Consider the following 25,765-nt stretch of genomic DNA (forward strand, 5'->3'; position numbering starts at 1 on the left):
AATACTGTGTCTTCATGTGTCTATCCACAGCTAGGAACTTAATTGTTATATTTATGTAATGTGAATTTGTCTGTTTTGTCTTTCTTAACATTGCCTGTTTAACTATTTTATGTGGTGGTGAGTCAAAGACAGATTTCCACCTTGGTGGACAATAAAGATATACAATATTACTGTGACGTTTTAAGAATAGGTCAAAGACAAATAAGGGCAAGTTTTAAAAAGTGTCAAGTTTTCTCACTGTTAGAATTATTATTAGAAATATTCTCAGTCATCAGTCGATGTCCAATATCCCAACCCCTGTGATGTGTGGCATTGGCAGCAGAGAGATATCTCGGGAGAATGCTCAAGGAAACACACAGTGCAGTACTATAACATTCTCAAATGTATTATTAAGGAAGAAAGGTCATGTCAGGATGTCTTGACCATCCAATCATGGTACTAAAATTCAAGCCGTACCATATATGGTGTAAGACATGTATATGCGCAAAATGTGTGTATGTGTATCATCTGGGTGTGTGCGAATGTGTCCAAGGACTACTCAATGTTTTGTCTAAGTGTGCGCACGTACCATGGCAGAAAAGTCAGTTATACAAGGAAAGTTAGAAAGTGAAGCCCAAGAACATATTAACACATGGTTACAACTTTTGTAACCCCTTTGACCTCAACAGAATGTGTATTTCATCCATAATAGAGTCAAAATAGGAGCATCAGACATAATGATCCTTCATGACATTATTTGAATGAATGATACATCCTATATAAGCTTTATTATGACTGTGTTAAAGCTGCACTATGTAACTTTTCCATCCGCTAATTCAAAACCAAGGCGTAGTTTGATGACGCCTGGTTTGAGCGCAGAATCTTTGGACATGTGGTCTTCTCCTCACAGCCGGTGAAAAAGAATCGGGATAGGACTCGGGCAGAAATCATGTTCATGGATGTGATTATTAACGTTACTGTAGAATGAAGAAGAAGCAGGAGCGATTGTTAATAAGAAGACCGCAACACAAGCCTTGCGAGCAGCGGGACCTTTATAGTATAATAATAATAATACATTTTATTTGTAACGCACTTAAAAAAAAAAAAAAATGTATTATTATACTCATGGCTGGAAAAGCGGAAATGGCGCCGGCGACTGTGGCATAATAAAAGTCCCACTGCTCGCGAGGCTTGTGTTGCGGTCTTCTTATTAAAGGGTTAGTTCACCCAAAAATGAAAATTCTGTCATTAATTACTTACCCTCATGTTGTTCGACACCCGAAAGACCTACGTTCATCTTCGGAACACAAATGAAGATATTTTAGTTGAAATCTGATGGCTCTGAAAGGCCTCCATTGGCTCAATGCACTTTACACTCTCAAGACCCTTAAAAGGTCCTAAAGACGTCGTTACAAAATCCATCTCACTACAGTGGTTCTAAAATCACTTTATGAATCGGCGAGAATAGTTTTTGTGCACAAAAAACCCCTAAATAACGACTTACATAGTGATGACGATTTCAAAACAAGGCATCATGAAGCTTCGAAGCGTTATGAACCAGTGAGTCGATTCAGCAGTTTGAATCGCCAAATTTCAGCAGTTTGGCGGTTTGACACGCGATCCGAATCATGATTCGACTCACTGATTCATAACGCTTCGAAGCTTCATGAGGCCGTGTTTTGAAATCGTCATCACTATATAAGTCGTTATTTAGGGTTTTTTTGCGCACAAAAACTATTCTCGCCGATTCATAAAGTTATTGTAGAACCACGTAGTGAGATGGATTTTGTAACGACGTCTTTAGTACCTTTTAAGGGTCTTGAGAGTGTAAAGTGCCATTGAGCCAATGGAGGCCTTTCAGAGCCATCAGATTTCAACTAAAATATCTTCATTTGTGTTCCGAAGATGAACGGAGGTCTGACGGGTGTCGAACGACATGAGGGGAAGTAATTAATGACAGAATTTTCATTTTTGGGTGAACTAACCCTTTAACAATCGCTCCTGCTTCTTCTTCATTCTACAGTAATGTTAATAATCACATCCATGAACATGATTTCTGCCCGAGTCCTATCCCGATTATTTTCCAGCGGCTGTGAGGTGAAGACCACATGTCCCAAGATTCTGCGCTCTAACTTGGCGAGGTAACGCAGCTCTGTTTATCATATTAGACACATCCGAGTGTGTTGAAAATGATGTTATGACGTTACTCTGTGTGTTCTCTCAGCGGCTGCTATGACACTTGTTCACACTGCAGTGAGAGTAAAGCGTTTCTGCAGAATAAAACCGGAAACGCAGATATGACGCAATTGACAGGCGACTCCCTCACACGTCCCGGTTAAAATAGCAATTTTCTCACAATTTACAAATAGTTGGAAACATTTGGGATATTGTAAGTACTCAACTGAACAAAATATATAACACTGGCCTTATGGTTTTTGGATATTTTACAGAAAATGTTTTACATTGTGCACCTTTAACTGACATGGGCCAAATGTAACTTTGCCTATGAGACTGATACATGGCCTTGAGGACCCTTTGATGTAATGAATAAAGTAACTTTACTTTCTTTTATATATGTACAATTATTAGGCCTACTCTATTATTGTTCCATCCATAATATAGTCAAAATAGGAGATATTTTAATAACTTCAATGGTTTTCTTGTCACATGACAACAAAATGGTTTCTTTGTGTTGGTTAAACAACACTGATAAATGTATTCATTTTTTTACCTGAATATTTTTTTAAATGTAAACAATATTGCTTTACTGCTTTATTACAATTATATAATAAAATGATGTAAAAATAGGCAAATGCTGTACTTTAGTATGTTAGTATCATAGACATGGTTAGTATGTCATAAACAGCCCATGTCTGCTGTGCAAACACTTCTGCATTTCTAAAGTTTCACCATTAGATGGCAACAAGCACCTTCTACAGCTGGAAAGTACATCTGTAGTACTAATGCAGTCGACTAAAGACACTGAGTATAATTGATGATAGGTTTGTTATACTTAGCTCAACTCTACAATATTTAATCATTGCTTTTTGTGAGAGCAATCTCTATAACTGATTAAAAAATAACTATTGATGGATAACTGCAAAATAAATGAATGTATTAAGCCTTTGAGTGATTTTGAAAATGATTTATAGATGTGAACTGATCTGTTAGTTTATAGCAATGCTTAAAATGGGCCCTAAGACACTGACTTACATGCTTTTAGTGTTTAGTGTGTGCTATGAGTGGGCACATGAAGCTGGAGCCGTGTGGGAAGCCCACTGCAGGCTCAACAAGGTGACCTCCCCTCTCTCGGGCAGACAGACAGGTGGCCACTAGAGGACGTGAAGCTAAATTTACCACGTCTGCGTTGCTATGAGACACTGAGCTGAAAGGTGGACTCATTTCGTAATGTCAGGTAACAGCACAAGGCTGGGCAAGATTACAATGATGCTGACTCATTGATATGAATCCTTGAAAACCAGCTCCATTGTGAGTAATAGGATGCAGTTCTGTGTATTCTGGTTTATCTTTATAGAAAGTACTTTTAAAATGCTTTGAAAGTTTGTTTAGCAACTGTGTGGACAGCATGCAGTCATAAGTAATGCATTCATTTCTTGTAACATGTTTTACCAGGTCCCTTAACTAAAAAATATATATAAAATGGTTTAAGAATGGTTTTGATATCAAAAGTTTTGATGAAATTGTGCTTATGTAGCCTATATAAGGGCGAATATACAATATATATATATATTTATATATATATATATAAATATATAAATATAAATAATACACACAAATATATATTTTATTTTTATTTATTTTATTTATTTTTTCATAACTTATATATACATACAAGATCAGGGAAATCAATATGGTTGTATCTTACAATGAACAATCACATATATATATATTATAAAAAAAATATGTTCATATTAAATTATTATATATATATATATTCGAAATGTCAACTAATCTGTGATTACAAAAGTAACATTGTCGAAAAAGCCCGAAGATATCCGAAGTGCTCATGCTCCGCCCCTTTTTGAGTTCGTCCGCCAGCCGAGCCGATCCACACAAACGGGTTAGAAACAGCGCGAGAGAGAGAGAGAGCCAGGAGTGAATAATGTTTACCACTCGCTCTGTGGAATCTATCAGGAGTCGAAACTTTAGTCCGGTTTTTCCGTATTAATTTCACCCGAAATCCTTATCCAAACTGCAACCGATCAAAATCATCATTATGAAGGATATATCAGCGGCTGGATCGACTGAATGAAACCATGAGGAATAAAAAACACGGCGGTTGTCGCGATCTAAACTAACGTGACTATCGATCCAGCAGAGCGAGGCGTTTGAAAACGCCGAGCCAGGTACTTTCAACGGTCAGTTTTTCCCTGCGGGTTTACCTGTGCTTACGTGGCACTTTTTTTGACCTGGAGACTTATTGTAAAAAATCCCGTTTTGGGCTTTTTATCCACTTTTATCGTGGCGATGCGATGTATTTTCAGAGGTTTAGTAAGTTGCGTGGCCGGGACTAGTTTACTTGCGCCGGGCAGCCAATCAGCGGAATAACACTCGCTGTTTTTGCCTTGATTTATCCCCTTTTGCCTTATTCACACGATAACCTTCAAACACAGCCTCGCACTGCACCCTTCAGCTACTGACAGCGGGCTTCGAGGCGAGCTTTCAAAGGAGGATAAGTGTCAACGCCGAGCGTGTGTTTTTGGGGTGGTAAAATGGATGCGGGAATGGAGAAGGAGTGCAGCGCTTTGGGAGGGCTCTTCCAAATCATCATGAACGACATGAAGGTGAGTCCCTCTCAAATTCAAATAACACACCCGATGCTTTGATTTCCCCCAACATCATGTGTGGGTTTGGAGTCTGTCTGTAGAAAGGCTGAGAATAAGTTATTTTCCAGCTGTTTTGGAGGGCTGGCAACAGTTCTGTGGTTGGCCGGCTGCTGATAGATGTGAATCCAGCCGCCCTGTGATGATGTGCGTCCTCTTCAAACCTCCATTTACATCTCTGTACGCTTATCATCTCGGATATACGAGTGCTAGTTAGGAAGACTAGTATGCATGCATTTAGGTTATATTGCAATGCAGTCAAAATATGGGTTAATTGCAGCTTTCATGATTGATGTGTTCAAAGGGACTTCAAAGGTATTGGTGTCACTAATATACAAGTACCATGGTATTATAATGTGACATGCACCATGGTATATTTCTAAAAACCTAGTGGTATTATCATTCACAGAAAAAAGATATATATATTTTGCCTTGGCGTGTTATGTAAATCTATCATGGTACATGGATTTCAGTACTGTGTGATATATGCAATGTTATTGCAGGATTTATACAATGGCACAATGTCCACAAATCATGGGATCATAGCACCATTTCCAAACACATTACCATAATATGCTATTGCAGTGATGTTATGATGGCGGTACCATGGCAAAATCATATTCATATACTACCATATTGTTAAATAGCGCATCAGTGGACTTCAAAAACACTGGTTTATGTCCCAAATGGCATTTCAATAGTTAAATAATCAGTTTCAGCAGTTCAGTTTGTCATCTGTCAGATGATCTGGTTAACAGTCTCAGCACATGCCGTGGTAAGTTATGATCTGTTCTCAGTGTTGGTGACTGTCATTGGTGTTTAACACTGGACGGAGACTTTTAATGTATAATCATTTTCATGTTTTATGTCTACAAATGCTGGTTGTTCATCATCATAACTCCGACTAATTGTTTGCTTAGTTGAAAATGTGTTGTAATGCAGTGGTGTGTGTGTGTGTGTGTGTTTGCTCCCAGGTGAGCAGGAAGTCTTTAGCGTGTCACATCCTGTTGTAAACACATGGCTAAAATATGATTCAGACTTTATTCATGATATTAAAATCTAGACGTGCATTCAGTCAGGTAAAGCATTGTTTTTTCCCCCTGAAAGGATTTCTATCAGGAAGTCGGGTTTGTTTATGTATCTCACCTGTCATTTAATGTGGTTTATTGGGTTTCAAAAGCATTGTGGATCATGTTTTGATTTTTTTTTGTACCTAAGGGTGCTCTCAAGTGTGTACTTTGGCCACATTACAAAATATGGTAATACAATTATACATACAGTATGTATAATAACATGTTATGTGTTAGTGACCAAATACATTTTGGGACATGGTTTGTTGTGTGTTTGGCATGCGTCTATGATGCTTATCCAGAAAATAAATTTGAGTAAATTTCCATGTTTTTATTTGCGCTCAGTTGAGGTATACAGTTGCAAAAGTGAATGAATGGACCAGCAGGTTTTTTTGGCAAGGTCCAGCTATCAATTTGTATGCATGCTGGTAATGTGGAAATAGGGCACTTGACTCACAGGAAGGGGGAAGTGTGCAGGATATCCCCATGATTGTGTGTGTGTGTGTGTGTGTGTGCCCGCGCACATGAATTTGCTTACATGTAAAGATATGATTCACCGAAAAACAGCTGCAGGGCATAAGCTTCATTTTGGCCTGTTAGTACTCCATAAATATTTCTGACCTTAGTGTGCACTGATGTCCAAGTGCATGGAGCAGAAAAGTCAAGTTATTTCTATGAATGTCTAGATTTAAAATGCTAGTTCACCAAAAACATCAACTTTCTGTCAGCATTTGCTCACCCTTATGTGGGTTCATGACATGACTTTTATTTTGGGTTTACAGACTCTTATTTCGAATTGGTATGTTTAATTTCCGTAGTTTGCATTGCAATCAAGCACTTTAATGTAAGCTCTGAATCAAACGATTCTTAGTGCATAGCTTAAACACCATTACTTAAAGGGATAGTTCACCCAAATATGTAAAAACTCAAGTTGTTCCAGTGTGTATTTCTTTCTTCTGATATTTTGAAGAATAGTAGGGCTGCACGATTTGGGGAAAATATCCAATTGCGATTATTCTGGTTAAAATTGCGATTTAAAATGCTATTTATTATATATTTTTTTATTTTTACAAATGAAAAGTGTATATGACATTTTGTGTTTATATATTAATATGACTAATAATAATGATGATTATTATTATTGCGTAATAAAAATAAGAACTTACTATTACAATAACATTTTCATTATTAAACATTTAAAATAGAGCATTTAAGAATAAATATAACAGTATAATAATAATAATAATAATATTTTACAGTAAACTTATTAATATGCAGGTTAAAAAGGTAACCTGTTAATATGCAGACAGCCTATGACTAAAAATCATTAGAAAGGTCTAAGGATTTATTGTAAAAAATATATATATTATTATAAAAATCTGTGCTTTATATCTGTGATATCAATTTCTTAAAGTCTATGTCTTTAATATGAAATGTGAGCCTCGTATGCATCCATTGTGGGGATTAAAACTCCTGTACATTGAAGAAAAACATATGGATTGTCATATCAATTTATTTAGAAGTATTATTTTTCTTATTTTCTACCCAAAGACTGTAAGAAAGAAACTCATACAGGTTTGGAACAAATTAAGTTTTCATTTTTGGGTGAACTATCCCTTTAAATAGCCTGGAATAAGTAGCTCTTCCCAGATTCCAGATGTCAGGTATGGGGGAATCACACTTTTACATTATAAATTCACACTACATTAGTACATTATTTTGGATAAATCTGATGTCTTTATTCACCCTCACATCATACATTACCCTCAATGTTGCACCTAATTTCCACAAAGTTCAACAGTAATGCATGTAAAGTACCTCACAACCGCTTTCTTATTTAAAATGACACTTTGACATTGACTGACAGCCCTCATTTTAAGCGCAGGCTGTAAAATCCAAAAGTGAAAATATAAATTGTAGTCAGAGACATTCATTGATCAAAAATAAAGTTAAGCTGCCAAGTTGAAGGTTGTTTCTTCTGAGAATTTGATGCTGTTCTAGCGCATGTCCCCCCCCCAGAAATAATAAAAAGTATTAGCTACATGAACGTTATATGAATGTATATCATGTAGTGAGGGATGTGAGCTTGTTTTGTTTTTTTTGCTTCTTAGCTTGACATTTATGGATTGAATCGCGCGTTTTCTGGAATGCATATGACCTAATATTTCCTTTCACATTATTTTGATTTTTATTCTCTCTCTCTTTGAATCCAGACCAGTCTGCGACTTTTGCTTCTCAGTGACATCAGGGTCTATAGCTGCTCCTTCAAAAGGACACGTTTGTGTTCGGAGGAAATGTGCTCTATTTTTGCTTGCCAAAAAGTAGCGCTCGCTCTATCAACAGTTGCAGGTAATCAAAGAGAGAGTTCAGTTAAAAATAGAGGTGTAATGACGATACATCCCTCTGTTGAGATATCGCGATATTAAATGCTACGATATTTATCGTTGATGTAAAAAAACTGTTATTGGTTGCATTGATCAGCTAAAGCACATATGTACGCCACTCCTCAAAGTGAAAGAACAAACATCATTTCAATCACCAGATCACATTTAGTTTTAGTAGTCTGAAAGCATTTTAAATGGATTATTTTTATATGTATAGTGCTTTAATAGCGGGAGAGGTGGGACATAGCTTGCACCGGGAGTGTGTGTGTGTAAAAAGGAGTCCTCCTTATCAGTGTAAATAGGTGTAAATAGTGTGTAAATAAATAGTAGTGTGTAAATAGGAGTCTGTGTAAAGCCAGGGATACACCAAGCCATTTTTTCGGTGTGTTCCGCACCGTTGGCTCTAGTCGGACGCTGTCTGTTTTTTTTTTGGGCCGATTCAACATGTAGAATCACCGTTGAGAAATCTGATTGGCTGTTCAGTTTCACAAACGAGTCAGTGCATGAGAATAAGCAAAAGTGATGAAAGCAAGTAAAGAAGTCGTGACGGCACAGACAGAAGGCTGTTCTAATAGGTCGTCTTACCTGAGCATTCGAATGCATTAATATTTTCATAATGACATGAGTTATATATAACATGAATGGAATAAAGAACGTGATCAGCGTGATTGATATTCAAAATGGCGAGCGCTGCTTTGCTTATGGTCTGTATATCTGCAGTCTTAGTTTCGCTTTCCCTTTTTGAATGATGAATATTTGCTTAAATAGACGGTTATTAGGGTTGTGCCGATGGACGATATCATCGTCACGCCCCCCATTGCGAGTCTTGTTGTGAGTGCAACGCACACTAAATCCTCTTCTATAGTTAAACTAAAAACTTAGCAGGGATTGCTCTGTAAATTAAATTGAGAATATAACTAATGCATATATTCTATTTTAAATACTGTAGTCTATGCCAGATATAGCCTACATTTTGAAATAATAAACGAGGCTCAAACATCCATTTCATAAGCATGCGTGTTTATTTCAGCACTTCCGTCAGTGAAACAACACACCACAGCCTGTAAAACATTTAAACAATTATCAGTAAATAATGGTAACATAAAGAATATAAGAAAATTAAATATTAGTTAAAAAAAAGTCATTTCCCCTCAAGGATGCGTCATATACCGCTCTGCTGTATAGCTGTAGACACCTTCTCAGAGATATCTTCATCTTCATGTGTGTTGCAAAGCAACACTTGTTGTAAAAGTTCTGAAGAGCAAATTTTATCTTCCACAGGGTCAAGACATTTAAGCTATGTTTGATTATTCATTGCCAGAGAAAACGAAAGTAAAATGGCCTGTGTGTGTGAGAAATGCGCTATTCAAATAAACTTGACACGCCTTACCAAGTCTAATAACAAGCATAAACTGTGTTAAATAAAATTAAATTTAATTAAATTTGTCCTACAGTGTTTTTCTACTTTCCCACAGTAAAGGACTTGAATGGGTATAATAGACTTAATTATAAAAAAAACGAAAGGAAGAAACGTTTATAATTCCCTGCGAAAATGGGTGCGACGCGAGTGAAGATTTGAGAAAAGAAACGAGATGTATGTCCATGTGGGATAAAATGGACTAACGTTAGGCCTATTGTTAAAATTCACGGAAATCGCAAAACAGAATAAAAAAGCTGACAAATCTTAAATTGGGCTCAGCCTACCTCTCTCATTCGGCATGAATCCATTCATGGCTGCAAATTTATTTCCTTTGTAAACAAAGCTTTGTTCTTCACTCGGTATTATTCACGTAAAACAGCATTAACATACAAAACACTGGGTTTGTAACGAAATTATAGTTTTGAAGTAGAAAATAGTATTTATGTAAAGAGATATATTAAAATAAAAAGTGCAAAACTCTTCTTAAGTGGAAGGAAGCTACTTTTTTCCCTCACGTGCAACCTAGCGCGGATGAGTCATTATTTGGGTTAGTTAAATAACGAAATTATATCGTTTTTAAGTAGAAAATAGTATTTATGTAAAGAGATAGTAAAATACAGATATAGTAAATTATATATTTGTATTAATAAAAAAAAGACGATATCATCGTCCGTCACGATGTTTTACTGTAAACATCGTCAACTGCCAATTTAGGAGACATCGCCCAACCCTAACGGTTATCTATTTTACACGCAGGTGCAGAACACGCATGCTAGCTGACAGTCGGCTGTAGTGTGTGTTTTTTCGACAAAGGCAACGCAATGCAAAAACACAGTCAGCTTTCATCAGCACTAGTTCTTTGCCATCGGATTGATGTGTCGCAACCTTAACTGTGCGTAAGTCATTCTCTTCAAATGCTATTGAAACCACATTTTATCGTGAAACCGGTAATCGTTCCATCCCTATCATGTTCCAAACCCGTATAGGGATATCAAGTTTATGAAATTGTCTGATGATGGTTAATTGTCACGCAATAATAATATATTTTTGTCAGACAAGCAATGGTGGTTTTCATGTCCATTCATTGCATAATTTCCATAGAAATGTAATAAGTGGCTCATTTTCTTTATAATTAAGTATGAAACGTTTAATGACTAAGAATCTGTCAATGAAGACGGTATTTAAATTTTTGGATGAACCATCCTTTGAATAATGAAACTCAATGCCTGTGAACGATTCCTTTGCCCTGTACTGTGTGATGTTTGTAGGTATCATTGGACGCCTCCATTTATTTGGAGAGATAGATAGCACAATAGAATTCCAAGTCCACCTGCAAAAATACAGTGAAAGATTGGTTTCTATCATAACACGCAGACCTCAGTCAGAGAAATGTGCCTTTGTAGGGTTCACAAGTTGACAGGAAGACATCAGGTAACCCCAGAGCTTCCCCTTCTGTTGCACTGTTTTCAATATGTATTTCAAGTTGCTGAACTGGGATCAGATTACTCTGCTGTCTAGACTCTAGAGATTGTACCCTGATCCTGAAATGCTACATATTAACACGTCGCTTTATAGAACAAGCAATGAGACCTCTGGCATGAAAACGGGCAAAAGTGCCATTTTCATTAGAGGTAAGGCTGGGTGATATGGCCAAAAATCATATCTCTGTATTATTTTGGTTAAATGGCAATATACGGTATATATCTCAGTATGTTTTTCTATTTGGATAAAACAAAATTAATTTCACATCCTGCCCAATGATGTCCTACAAACAATGTTGATATTGAAGACAAATATAGTGAAGGTAATGTCATAATCACATAAACAAGTTGGTGCTTACTGTGTAGGGTTGGACGATATGGCAAAAAAATCATATCACAGTTTTTTTTTTTCCAGGAAAATCACGATTCACGATTTTATCACAATTCTTTCTCATGTTGGTTTTATTATTTTGCAAGTGACCGAAGATACACATTACATATACACAACATAATATACAAAAAAATGAAATAAACAGTGCTTTATTTTTCAGCTTCACTATGTGTATTTAACCGTAGACTTCACTATACATTGATTCTTATTAACGCTAATGTATAAAAGGTCTCAGTCAAGAGCAGTGAGGGATTTTCTCTGTTTGTTGTTTTATTATTAACATTTAAAGGGATATTTCCCCCCAAAATGAAAATTCTGTCATTTACTCTCTCAAGTTGTTTTAACCCCCCCCCAAAAGTTATTTTGAATAATGTGGGGATGAGGAACCAAATAATTGCTGGTCCCCAGTGACTTCCATAGTATATTTTCCCTACTATGTGAGTCAATGGGGACCAGCAAATGTTTGGTTACCCACATTCTTCAAAATATCTTCTCTTGTGTTCAGCACAAGAAAGAAATGAATACAGCTTTGGAAAAACATTAGAGTGAGTAAATAATGTCAGAATTACATTTTTGGGCGAGCTATCCCTTTAAGACAGTGGTGTCCAAACTCGGTCCTGCAGGGCCACTGTCCTGCATAGTTTAGCTCTTACTTGCCTCAACAGCTGTCTGGAAGTTTCTAGTATGCCTAATAAGACCTTGATTAGCTGGTTCAGGTGTGTTTAATTGGGTTTGGAGCTAAACTTTGCAGGACAGTGGCCCTCCAGGATCAGGATTGGACACCCCTGCTTTAAGACAAAGTGGCAGCATGACCTGCACGCATGTTTACTATTAGCTGCTGTCACTTTAAGACCTGCACACATCTAATACAGACACGCATGGGATTTTCTCTTAAATGTTTACTTTCACTTTAGACATAACCAACTGTGTTTATGCAAACCTTGTGTGTATTTGATAAAGATAACTGTTGTCAAACACTGTTTGACAGGCTTTCAGCACCTGTGTGCTTCGAGTGTATGCGCTCAGAAAAGTGCACGTTAGAACAGCGCATCAGGGCGCAAACTAAATGTTTAACCGGCAAGGCTTTAAAGCACATGCAAATGATGAACTTTTGTGAATTGCAGTGTCCCGTGAGTGTTACCTCTGCGCTAACATGTGATGTGTATGTACGTCGAGTTGTCCGGTATGATGAGACGGAGGCGCCAGAACAACTGATAGAATGCACTGTGGCACGATACTGATATTTCTTCAAAAACAATTACAATGTGTCCACGATCAAAAATCGTCATATCCCACAAAACCCTATTACTAAGTATGGCACAGAGTAAGTTTTATTATATTACTGTTAGGAATGTTAACGATTAATCGATGATCGAGTTAGCCAGAGTTCTGTTTGGGACCATTTTACAGCTGGAGTTACACCTTCATCATGACTACAAGTGTATGTGTGCATTCGCAGCCTTTTGTTTTGTGCAAATGTAAGTTGTAATATGGTGTTTATTTTGTGCAAGCCTATCTATATCTGATTTATCTCATATAGGATGCATTTGTTTAAGAATTAGAGCGGTAGTACTAGGGCTGTAACGATTTGACCAAAAATAAAAATCTCGATTAATTGAACATTGTACCTCGATTACCATTAATGAACGATTATTTTGCGCTCTTTTTTTTTTTCTTCATTTTTTTGCCCTCATAGTTCACTGATAAGGTTTTTACTGTAAATATTTTCTACTATTAAAGGTTGGATATTTTTTTTCTAATGAAAAAGTGCATATTTTTTTGTGATAAATACTTGAAGGAAACGGTTCACTTTCAGCAGTTATTGTCTATGAGGCAGATTTCTGCTTGTTGTACATCAGATAAATTAGTAGGCCCATTACATTTATGTGAATGCATTAATAAGAGAGTGATTGTGTGTGTGAATTACTCATACTGTCTCTATTCATTATGAAGCTGTGGTTTGTACTTACTTCAAAGGTATTAAAATATATGCTATAAAGGTTGAGTTTCTAATCTACTTTAGGGATAAATCACAGGACAGCGTTGACAATGAGTTTCTGCGCTCCTCTCTGCGCGTGATCTTCACGTGATGTGCAAGCTTCTGTCTGTGAGTGTTCGTGTGCTAGTGCTGGGCGGTATACCGGTTCATACCGAATACCGGTATTTATTTTTGTTATGATATGAATTTTGATGATACCGCAATACCGGTATATGTCGCTAAACAACGTTCGGAACGCGGCGCAGCGCGTCATTGTTTGAGAGGGGACCGATTTCACTGTTGCACTGTACTGGTGAGAGCAGTCAGAACACAGCTGAGATCGCATCTAAAGCCTATGGCTGAATCCGAATCTGAAACCCCTATACCCTCGTTCACTATTCCCTACGTTATCACATTATTTGAAGGAGTGAATGAAAACGAGTGCGTGAAGTCGGACAACCGTTGTGTGTACATCGGCTGTACACTCGTTATTGCGGTGTGATGTGGGATAGACAGAGTGCACTCAATAACGTCCAATGGTTTCGGACACCACTACAAAGCGCTGTCCCCTCCAAATAATGCCCTATTTGAAGTTATAGGGGGCTATTTCTGATTCAGCCCTTGATTATAGCGGAGAAACTACACGCGGCGCGCGCGAGAGAGCAGTTTCTGCGCGGAGCGCCGTGATGAGATTAACAGCGTTCTCCTCATGGATCATATTGCACATATATAGACCGTTGCGAGCGCGTTTAAGTTTTTAATGGACATATTTCATATACTCTAGTGCTCTGAACAAGTACAAGAAGCGTGTATGCGCACATATTTCATCACATCTTCTTCAAATTAAATGTGCACTGATTTGGCTACACTGAACCATATGATCACGACCACTATGACACGATCGATTATTCTGCTATACAAAAGACAATGAATGATGCAAGTTAATAAATAAACTGACAATTCAAAGAAGAATGGGCAAAAAAGTAACTGCTTTATTCTTTCTGTTAAACTGATGTGTGTCATTTGTTCAGAGAGTGCTCTTAAATGTATTGCAAATATCCGCGTTTCTCCCTCGTTTTGTCAGTTTGTTGTTATATAGGGTTAGATTTTTAAAATGCTTAAGGTGCCCTCAACTCTGTTTTTTTTTCTATCCGTGGTCATATTTTAATATTCATGTGCCTGTAATGAGTGTGTTGTAGGTCTATGTTTTATTGTCTCTCCATAGCATAATTTTGTGGGGCTTTGCAAACCTGTATTAACTCTAGTGTGGAGTTTTTCTACAATATTCACCCGTCATGACAGTAAAATAGGGCATTCCAGTCAATCTACTGCAGTATTTACTCTCTCAATCAGTAGAAAATGTGGTTAACACCCAGTCATGCATAGGGGAAAAAAATACCGTCATATACCGTGAAACCGATATAATTTAGAAAAATACCGTGATACACATTTTCGGTCATACCGCCCAGCACTATCGTGTGCCACAATATATCAGGCATTAGTTCAACATAATACACATCTGATTAGGGTTGGGTACCGAAATCCGGTTCCAATATGGCACCGGTACTTATATAACCGGTATGTACCGGACCGAATCAGAACGCAGATTTCGGTTCCTCATTTCGGTGCCAAAATTCAAACGTGCTTTCGCGTGCTTTGGCAGCACCGAGCCAGAGACAGACGCTCAGCGCTGGTCACATCACAACTCATGACAACTATTCAGTGTTTTCAACCACATCATGTTTATTCCAGGTTTCAGACATTTAAATGTTCATAAGTAGGCTACTAGCAACAAAACACCCACTGATGTCTATGAAAGCGGCAATGACAATCCTTTCAGACGGTTATAATTTGACTAACGTTACATGTTTTATTCACATCAGATACATACATGCACATTATATAGTAACTATATACTATAGTCTACACATTTGAACATCAGATAGTTCGTGACACAGTTAAGAAGTTTGTGAATATTTTGAATAAAAAGAAAAAGCTAAATAAACCCGATACAGCTGAGCTGTCAGCGCTATTGCGGCTGCTGTGTCATGTGAGAAACATGACGCGTCGCCATGGAAACATTAAGGCGATGCGTTCTAAAATATTTAGCCAGAGAATATGATCATATTTCAAAATAAAGCTGAAGCTCGAAGCTGGTTTGTAGCAGAGCAAGAACACAGACGACTGCTGTTATTACTGTAACTGTTATTTAGAGTTATATTAGGCTTGTTGTAGTTGGGTTAGGTGGCTTAGGTTTTACTGTGAATTTGTAAATAAGTAAATTATAATTTGTAAATAAGTAAATTGTGTTTTGTATTTATATTCATACATTTAAGTATACATTAAACTTTTAATAAATGGTTCAATTTAAATAAAAAATAAATAAATAAAAAGCCATTTAATGTCGTCCACCTCGTTTTGTGGCCTTTTTTTTTTTTAAGTATCGGTTCAGGCACCGTTTAGGCACCGGAACCGTTTTAAAAGTATCGGTTTGGCACCGGAATCGAAAAAAACCCAAACGATACCCAACCCTACATCTGATGGTCTAAAATCACCTCAAGGTTGGAATGGGCAGGCCTTAAAACACATACAAATGACAAAGTTTTGTGAGGACACAAGTGAACGTGATCTGGCTTCAGGGCGCGCGCTGTCAGAGACACAACACGGCTCGGCTCTCTGTGTCACAGAAAAAAGCTCATGAGCTCTGAACGGAGAAGTTTTCATAACGTTCTTGAATAGTGCAAAATCGCTTTAATGTTCAAACTGGCAAGCCTTTAAACTCATTTAATTGACAAACTTCATGAGGACGCAAGTGAAAGTGATCTGGCTTCGGGGCTTGCGCTCGCCGTCTCTGTGTGTGTATCAGCGCATATAAGAACGGCGATTAACTTATGTGTATAAACTGTAAAACATGCAAAACATTTAAGCTGTATTTAGTAACCGGAACGTCATAGCAACCACTGTTTTGCTGCCATTTTGCATTCCTTCCCCTCAACCACCCAGGGTTTAGTCCTGCTGGACCCTGATCATTAAAAGGCCTCTACACTTTTCGTTGACATCAGCCAGGCTGCTTGAGGCAGCTTAAGATGTATTGGTGAAACTAATGATTTCTGTCCTCCCCGTTTGGGATGACGCCAGTCTACAGCTGAGGAGCTGCCTGCCTGTGCACATTCCTTCTTCAGGACGTCCCCCTTCCCCCTCTCCACCATCCCACAATCCCCCCGTCATCATGAGGAAGTATTGCATGTACCGTGCACAGGCCTGCCTGTGAATCACCTCTGAGAAACAGCCCGTTTAAGACTCGCTAGACACTCGTAGGTCTGTGACACGTGCACACACACACGCACACACGCACACACATACTGGATACACCCTTTCTTCCAGCTAAAGCAGACACACCCTCACACGCACGCACAGGTGCTTATTACAGACATGCAAAGCTTGTGCTAATGAGAGACTTTATGACTCGAGCAGCTCGGAGTGCTTTATGATATTCAGTATAGTGGTTAACCCATTTGGGTTTTTCAATGGCTGATTACGATGTTAAAGAGTTGGGTGGCCAATCTCAGCATTTAACACTTAGGTAATACTTAAAATGTCTGAATGTCATTATTTAGATAAGAACATTTTAAAGAAAATCTAATCTCTTCTAAACTAACTTCACATTTCTGAGACAACTTTTAACCAGCTGATGTCATAGTGGTTTTACGTGGGTGTATGAAGTTCATTATCAATATGCTAATGATAATGTTGTTATGGCTGATAAATGTACAGGCATGAAATTAGATAACTCTTAATTTTGACAATTTCTGATGAGAAAGTCTATAGTGTGGTGGGAGTTCTAAAAGAAATCCGATAACTAGATCCAATAAAGTACACGTGCTGGTAAATCAGTCCATCAGTCTGATCCGAGGGAAGTCTTTGCCGTAATGTAGCGTTATCCTTTTAAGTTACAGCTAGATGACAACCAAAGTACTCCCAAATGAAAAAACGGTCAGAAACAGACATTCAAAATTGAAAATCAAATTTCAACCCATAAATTAAAAAACAAATATTGGCTGATTAGACAGGTGTTATTGTCAGGAATGTTGCTCTTTGTGTTGTTTACAATACACATTTGTTACTGCTCGCTCTCACTGGAAGACTACATTACCCACCATCAGTGCTTGAGAACTACAGCAAACTATGGCAGCTCCAATAGCTCAAAATACACAGCACAGTTTTTTTTCTTGTGTTGACCATCCCTGTGTTCCAAAATACTATAGTATAATGTATAATATATAGTGATTTAAGTAATACGTTGTGTGCTTTATTAGACAATTTTGAAGTAAAAGTAATCAGTTTTGAATTAAAGGGTTTCTTCAGCGATTAGCATTAAGCTTTGTATCAGTAGAAACCCGGTAGTATATTCACATTATGGTATATTCACATTATGGTACTTTCCCCCCTCATATCTAGCCTGGTTTTACCAGACTCTCGTACATTTCATTTGTACATAGAGTCTGGCCACTCTCCATTGACAAGCGTTTACTTCCTTGAAGGCGGGTTCTCTGTTGAAGTTTAAAACTATTGGATCTGCCAAGAGTCACTCTGGATCTGCCTAACCAATCACTAACGTTTGGTCGTGACGTATGTCACGCGCCGTTCGCCTTTGATTCTCACGTTAACTGAGCACACCACCTCAGTATCAGTGATAAAACCTCGTGCATTCGGATTGTTATTTATTCACGGTGGAGAGGAGAGTTTTGTGATCGGAACGCGCTGCTCTCGTGGTGCATATCTGGTGCAATCAATAACATGATTGTATGCTGTCAATAAAATGTTATATGCTTAGTATGATAAGAATAAATGCTGCCTTGAATAACAGCCCAATTCAAATGTTTACGTGCTTTTATTTTATTTTTTGAGCGGTGGTGAAATATTTTGCTCTTGTAAACACTTGCCAGTATTTAAAGAAATACAAGTCTAGAAATGCAAATTACAGCTCACGCAACCGTACAGTGCTCTGAGAGGGTCTATAAAGGATATAAACAGTGAGTTTTGAAGTGATATATTCTTGAAAACTCAGAGATGTGGATTCGGAGAGCAATTACATTACCACACGACCTTGGTGTTTGTCAAAAGTCGATAATTCAGCCTGGGTTTTTCTCGCGGGTGGTGGGAGACGGACGGCTTCAGCAACTCCTTCACCACTAACGGAGCGAGCTGGAAAAGACTTTTCCCGGACCACAACATCAGCAGTACAGCAGTGTTTGTTCTTGCTCCGTGTAACGGGAGTTCGTTTGTTCAGGGAAGAAGGAGGCGGGAACCGGTGAACGTTTAACAACTTTTAATCAAATAATAAACACAAAATGAAAGTAAAAGCGTCAGCCCCTCACGGACGACTGACGCGCACAAACATAACAAAACCCAACTTAAAATCCAGGCCTAGTCCTCTTTCGTCCTTCACCGGTGTCGCTCGTCCTTATATGCCTCCGTGCTCCCTCATGAGAGGACTCGAGACCGGTGTGTCTCAATCACGCACACCGCTCTCGCTCGCTCGTCCACCTCGCCACACTCTTAACTTCTGGACATTCGTCAGCGCTGCCACACACTCGCATCTTTCACCGCCGCCATTACTGAACTACAACTCAAACTAGCACATGACATCAACGTCATCGCTCTCAGCCACTCCCTCTGTTCGCTGATTGGACCGGTAAAAAATTGTTCGGGGGAAAACCTAAGCATACACCGCAGTCCCAGACGTAGTACTGAAGGAAAATGAAAATTGAGCGGAAGTACGAAGGAGGGCGGAGCCAGGCTACCTCATATCCCCCTGAGACGAGAGAATTATGTATTTTATTTCTGGAAAAAATCCTCCGATGACGCATATATCGTCATTTTGCGGCATCTGAGGATTTTTTGGCCAGAGGCTAGAGCAGTGGTCGGGAACCTATGGCTTGCGAGCCACACCTGGCTCTTTGACAAAAATAATGTGGCTCAGGTCTCTCACCCTTTACCAACAAATGATCGATAAAAGAAATTAGACACATCAACAGAGATCTGCTCTCCGCTCTCTACAATTCCCTTGTTGTACAGAAGTACCGAAGTTAATGAAACGTATGATAATGGCTAATATTCAAGTTGTACCGGCCGTGCGCGTTCAGTGCTGTTCACGAGTGTCATGAGTCGCGACAGCAATCAATAACCACTTACGTTTCTGTGGTAACAGCTTCTGCTCTGGGATTCAAGAAGCTGTGGCTTGTTTAAGGTAACCGAAATTGAAACTGGTGGTCTGCTGTGGAAAAAGACATTTCGAAACATTTCACACGTGGGTACTTTCGCTTTTGCCGCAGAGACCATTGTGATAAATACATGTGTATTTATGATAATCCACGCAGATTTCAGTTGACGAAAATGAATGATAAAAGCGCGATAAGTCGCGAAAGACAACTGAATTACTGACAGGATGCTGTGCACGCGCTCCGAGCGCAATACGGACAAGCACAGCTTTGTCCTCGGCTGCATGTCAAATGAATAGGCTACAGAAATATATCAAAATGCCAAGTCGAGTATTCACGTAAACACAGTAGATGTTCACACACACGAAGAGGATTTATAACTCAACCTCACAAAGCCCTGCACAATTAATTCCATATTGCAACTTATTTATTGTTCGCTGCATATGTGTTTGTTTTTAGTTATGGACCTAATAATATAATAATAGTAATATTGTTGAAATTTTATTGGGAAAAAAAGCATGTTTTTTAATAATAATTTAATATTATTTTTTACTGTGGCCAAAAATGGAAAACTGGCTCTTCGGTGAAAAAAGGTTCCCGACCCCTGGGCTAGAGACTACAGCCAGAAGAAGGAGCTAGTTCTGCATGTTTTCAACCCGCCCATAGGGGTGGGATCTCACTCACCTAATGTAAATGCGCATGCCCGCTGCCGCTAGGCTCGGGCATTCATAAAAAAAATCAAAACAACGTTGGGCGCGGTGCCACGGTGGGCAAGTGATAACCAGTGGCCGTGGCGTTGGGAGTGGCCTCGTAGGGCAGCGAAGCAAGTGCATTCTGGGAGTTGTTGTCTTTCATCCACATGAGACAAAAAAATACATTTTCTGTCTTGGTCTAGAAGGCACCAAATTTAAAAATAATTTCACATTTCTACTACATAAATGACCCAGTTTAAACACATTCATCTTCCCAGCGCTGAAGTACCAATAAGCTGAATGAACTATTGCTAAAATAGTACAAAGCCTTGAGACTTGACTTGGACATGGACCTCAGGGACTTGAGAACATGTCCAACTATGTGTGCTGTATTTCTGAATGCCACTTGGTTTGATACAAAGATGTGTACATTTTTAAGTGCAGCTTAAGTTAAAGGGATAGTTCACCCAAAATGAAAATTAGCCCATGATTTACTCACCCTCAAGTCATCCTAGGTGTATATGACATTCTTCTTTCAGACGAATACAATCGGAGTTAATCGGCTAATAATAAAGGCCCTCTGAAGCGAAGCAATGCATTTGTGTAAGAAAAATATCCATTTTCATCATGTTATAAAGTAAAATATCTAGCTTCCGCCAGACCGCCTTCCGTATTCAACTTGCATTCAGCTTGGAAGAGCCAGGACATATTTTAATATAACTCCGATTGTATTCGTCTGAAAGAAGAATGTCATATACACCTAGGATGGCTTGAGGGTGAGTAAATCCTGGGCTAATTTTAAATTTTGGGTGAACTATCCCTTTAAGGGTGCTTTTCTTATACACAGTCATGCACAATTACTGAAATGATTCACTTATAATAAGTGCCCTTATTATAATATTCATTATAATTATCATAGTAATATTTATTTGAAGGGGTGTGATGGTTCTCTGGAAAGAATTCTCCACCCATCTTAAATCTGATGACGCATCTATAATATGGTTTGTTGAAAATAACAACACATAAAACAGACAGACAGAGGTAGGCTAATGTATGTTTCTGTTGATGGATACACATTCTGGCTTCCCCTAATCTTAGTTGAATGCGAGTGCCGTATGCTCAAATATGAGCAGAAATTGACGCCGTCATCAGCGCAGGTGAGACCTGAACAGCACACGTTGATTAAACTAAACTTATTTAAGCCGTGCCAATTTTAAACATTCAATCACAAGAAGATGCGAAAGAGAACTTGCACGCGCTGTGAGAAGATTTGTGTGTGCGCACACTCATCTGAAGCGCGAACATGCAAATATTGAGCCCTCTTTTAAGTCTTGTGCTTGAACGGACAACTCACTAGCGTGCACAGACCTCCGTGGGGGCAGGGGCAAATACGCTTTCCTTAAAATTGCGTGTATTATGTCTCAAAGTGACAGCAGCCTAATATTTGTGGGCGGCATCCGATATCAAATACTATGTGACTAGGTACTAAATTTGAATTTGAACGAACTTTGCGACCGTTCAAAAAGTATGTTATATATAGTACGAATGAATGTAGTATGAATGTAATCCGGACGTACTACAACCGCCATGTTGTCATGATCATGTGACCTACCAGCGTCAGTTGCGTCCCATCACCTCCATTCATAAATTGTCTCCAGTGACCTCATGGGATGGTAAAGTGCCCATCGTATGCACACTTCAGAATCTCGCTGGGAATAGTAGGTCATCCGGGTACTTTTCGCCCACTGTTTTTCAAATACTATGTATTCGGACATACTACTCCAGGGTTTTTCCTGCATTCAAAAATTTTTGGCGGCCGCCAAAACAAATTTTTGTCCCGCCAAAGCCTAATTTGATGAGTCATTGTGATTTATGAAAGATGTAGGATAGATGCTGCACTTGTGACAGAGAACGATTGGAGAGCTCCTCCCTAGCGCACACTCTCTGGGTCTTCAAAATTATCACTATGTTAGCTGTTAGCTCTTTCTCATATTTCACATATAAATCATACAAATATGTTGCACGTGGCACATTCGGACAATTTTTTCCTAGAATTACCACTGGGTGTGAATTGCGCTCAAAAAACCGTTGACTCTTCTCTGACCAGCTGACATAAAGCATACTTTCAATAAATGGGAAACAAATTATATTCATTTACGAAGTGTTTTCTGTGTGTTGACATCTTTCGCGATGTTCTAACAGACGGGATTCGCACACAACGCGTCTGCTAATGTCCGATTCGTGACCTAATGACTCCTTTGAACTGAATCATTTTAACGACTGGTTAGAACAACTGATCTGTCCAACACTGAACTCATGAACTCAGTTTATTAATTTACTCAGAACGCATCTGAAATGAGAACACAAGTGTGCTTACCCAATTTAGCAAGAGTGGATAGTAAGAATTATTTTAAATTGTCAACAGTATTTCAACTTATTTCTGTTGACAATGTGTAGTAAAATAAATAGCCTACAATCATTTAGACTGGAGTGAGGTGAAACCAGAACAAAGTTGTTATTAGCTAGCTGATAATTTTTATTAAATTGCATATGGCAGAAAATTAGGCTATTTGTTAATTTTTAATGCTACTTTTTAATATTGATATGATTATATACCAAAATTATCTGTAAATAGTTTAAAAAATGAGGAACAAAAGAAACAAATATCAATGTAAGAGATCATACATAATATGAGATATCAAAATAAGATGATCAAAATTACTAGCATTTTTTTAAATGTATTGTCAGTATTGCGCTCGCAGATCACGTGTGTGTGTGTGTGTGTGTCTTTCTGTGTGTGTGTGTGTGTGTGTGTGTGTGTGTGTGTGTGTGTGTGTGTGTGTGTGTCAACCACCACTGAAGACCATTTTTGACCCAGGAAAAACCCTGTGTTGGAGTACTGTTTTTCGCATACTATATAGTACAGAAGTATTCGAATTTCAGACGCAGCTCTGCTGTCCGTGTTTTTAATGTTAATCAAACAACAAATGACAAGGAAAACACTCACTGCTTTTGACTCAATAGCTTTTTTAACTTTTAATAATGATTCATCTTTATTTTTTTAATACTGAGACAATTATACGAGTAATTTGAACCTTTACACCCCTATTTATTTGTACTATAATAACATAATATTATGATATTTATGTCATCCATTTAGTCTTCTAGCTCTCTATTGTTACTATCTAAATGCTCATATAGTGGAAAAGCATTGCAGGTTTTGCAGATGCATTACAGTTATTTTCTTCTTTAGGCTTTTGTAGCTCAGTATGTGGATCATTAGGGTGTTGTTGGTTTACAGCACTATGCCATGTCTCCCTTGAGTCCTTGTTAAAGAGGGGGAGATGTTTTTATAAACATTTATTATTAATCAAAGAAACCATCTGCAAGGGACGCCATTTTTATATTTGAAATTCAGCTGCTGATCCTCATTGCAACCTCTGCCTGGCATATTATACTTGTGTCTGTTTTGTCACTTGATACAGTGGACCGACAGGTTTTCAGTCCTCTTCTTGTCCTCCGCTCTGTGTCACCACCTCTTTACCACAGCAACAGGCAAAGATGAGAAGCATCGAAGACAGGAAATGATAATATATTTCTTTCATGCGGTTGAAAGCAAAACTCTGGGGGGCTACTTCACAGGAGAGGTCCTCTCCTGAGAGACGAGGGAAATGAACTGAGAGTCTGAAAAAGAAATCGTTCACAGGATTTGGTAGGAGGGTTCTTATGGGTGGATCTTCCTTTTAACTTTCTGACAGACTCAGGAAAGCCCTGGAGGCATGTGGACAAATAATGGTCACTAGTTTCCTATGAGATGCTTACTTTGTGATAACCTCACGTTCTGTAATTATGGCCACCGGAAGGAGCTGCTGTATAAAATTAAGGCTGCGCCCCAATTGGCTTACTTATGCTATGCACTAAAAGTAATTTGCCGGGGATGGGCGAGATCATGTTTTGAATGTGCAAGACATTAAATAAAGGGTTAGTTCACCCAAAAATTAAAATTGGCATTTATTACTCACCCTCATGTCGTTCCAAACCCGTAAGAACTTCATCTTTGGAACACAAATAATTTTTGATGAAATCTGAGAGCTTTCTGTTTGGAACAGCACGAAGGTGAGTGAGTAATGACAATTTTTATTTTTGGGTGAACTATCCCTTTAAAATGTGTTTGCATTTCATGTAAGCATTAGCATTTAGCTACATTTTAAAATGATAATATAATTTACTTGTTAAAGAAATGTAATAATACAAACAATTTTAAAGTTTATCACCCAGGTATACCCAGGATTAATGTTATATTTACTATAATTTGGCACAGATTATTAGACTGTGTGTCCACCAAAGCGTTTTTAGCCAGCTGAAAACACTAGGCGCTAGGGCTGGACGATTAACCGAAAACTAATCGAAACTGAAATTTAGAACCTCCGACCGATGTAATTTTCCCATGTCAATTATTTCGGTTTTTACGTGACTCCGCCCCGTCAGTCACATCAAGGGCAGTTTGCAGGCACACGGAAAGATGCAGGAGCAGTTATCTTTGTTTATAGATGCTCAGAATTACTATGGTAATTGCATGTTTTACACAGTTTATACACATAAGTTAATCGCCGTTCTTATATGCGCTGATACACACACACAGACGGCGATTTTAGACCATCAGATGTGTATTATGTTGAACTAATGCCTGATATATTGTGACACACAAACACTCACAGACAGAAGCTCGCACATCACGTGAAGATCGCGCGCAGAGAGGAGCGCAGAAACTCATTGTCAACGCTGTCCTGTGATTTATCACTAAAGAAGCTTAGAAACTCAACCGTTATAGCATATATTTTAATACCTTTTGAAGTAAGTACAAACCACAGCTTCATAATGAATAGAGACGGTATGAGTAATTCACACACACAATCACTCTCTTATTAATGCATTCAAAAAAATGTGAGGTAGGCCTATGTGTTAATTTATCTGTATCTGATGTACAACAAACAGAAATCTGCCCATAGACAATAACTGCTAAAAGTGAACCGTTTCCTTAAAGTATTTTAAAATCACAAAGAAATGCACTTTTTCATTAGAAAAAATACCCCACCTTTAATAGTAGACAATATTTACAGTAAAAACCTAATCAGTGAACTATGAGGGCAAAAAAAAGAAGTGCAAAATAATATTTCATTAATCGTAATCAAGGTAAAATGTTTAATTAATTGAGATTTTTATTTTTGGTCAAATCGTTACAGCCCTACTAGGCGCTCTGCTGAAAACGCCTCTGTGTGCGTTTGAGAGCGTTTTGGCAGCGCAT

The 25,765-nt window shown here is 38.2% G+C and overlaps 1 protein-coding gene across 3 annotated transcripts in view; it reads left to right on the forward strand.

Annotated features, from left to right (window-relative positions):
- The first annotated feature begins 4,036 nt into the window (after window positions 1-4,036).
- Window positions 4,037-25,765, forward strand: part of mtss1 (MTSS I-BAR domain containing 1) — a 94,399-nt gene continuing 72,670 nt past the window's right edge. For all 3 annotated transcript variants that reach the window (XM_079841653.1, XM_079841651.1, XM_079841652.1), the window contains exon 1: window positions 4,037-4,784. In XM_079841653.1, the coding sequence (XP_079697779.1) occupies window positions 4,713-4,784 (72 nt within the window). In that variant the 5' untranslated portion in view covers window positions 4,037-4,712. The remainder of the gene's footprint in view (window positions 4,785-25,765) is intronic.

The sequence above is a fragment of the Gobio gobio genome (genome assembly GCF_949357685.1).
Source record: "Gobio gobio genome assembly, chromosome: 17".
NCBI lineage: Eukaryota > Metazoa > Chordata > Actinopteri > Cypriniformes > Gobionidae > Gobio > Gobio gobio.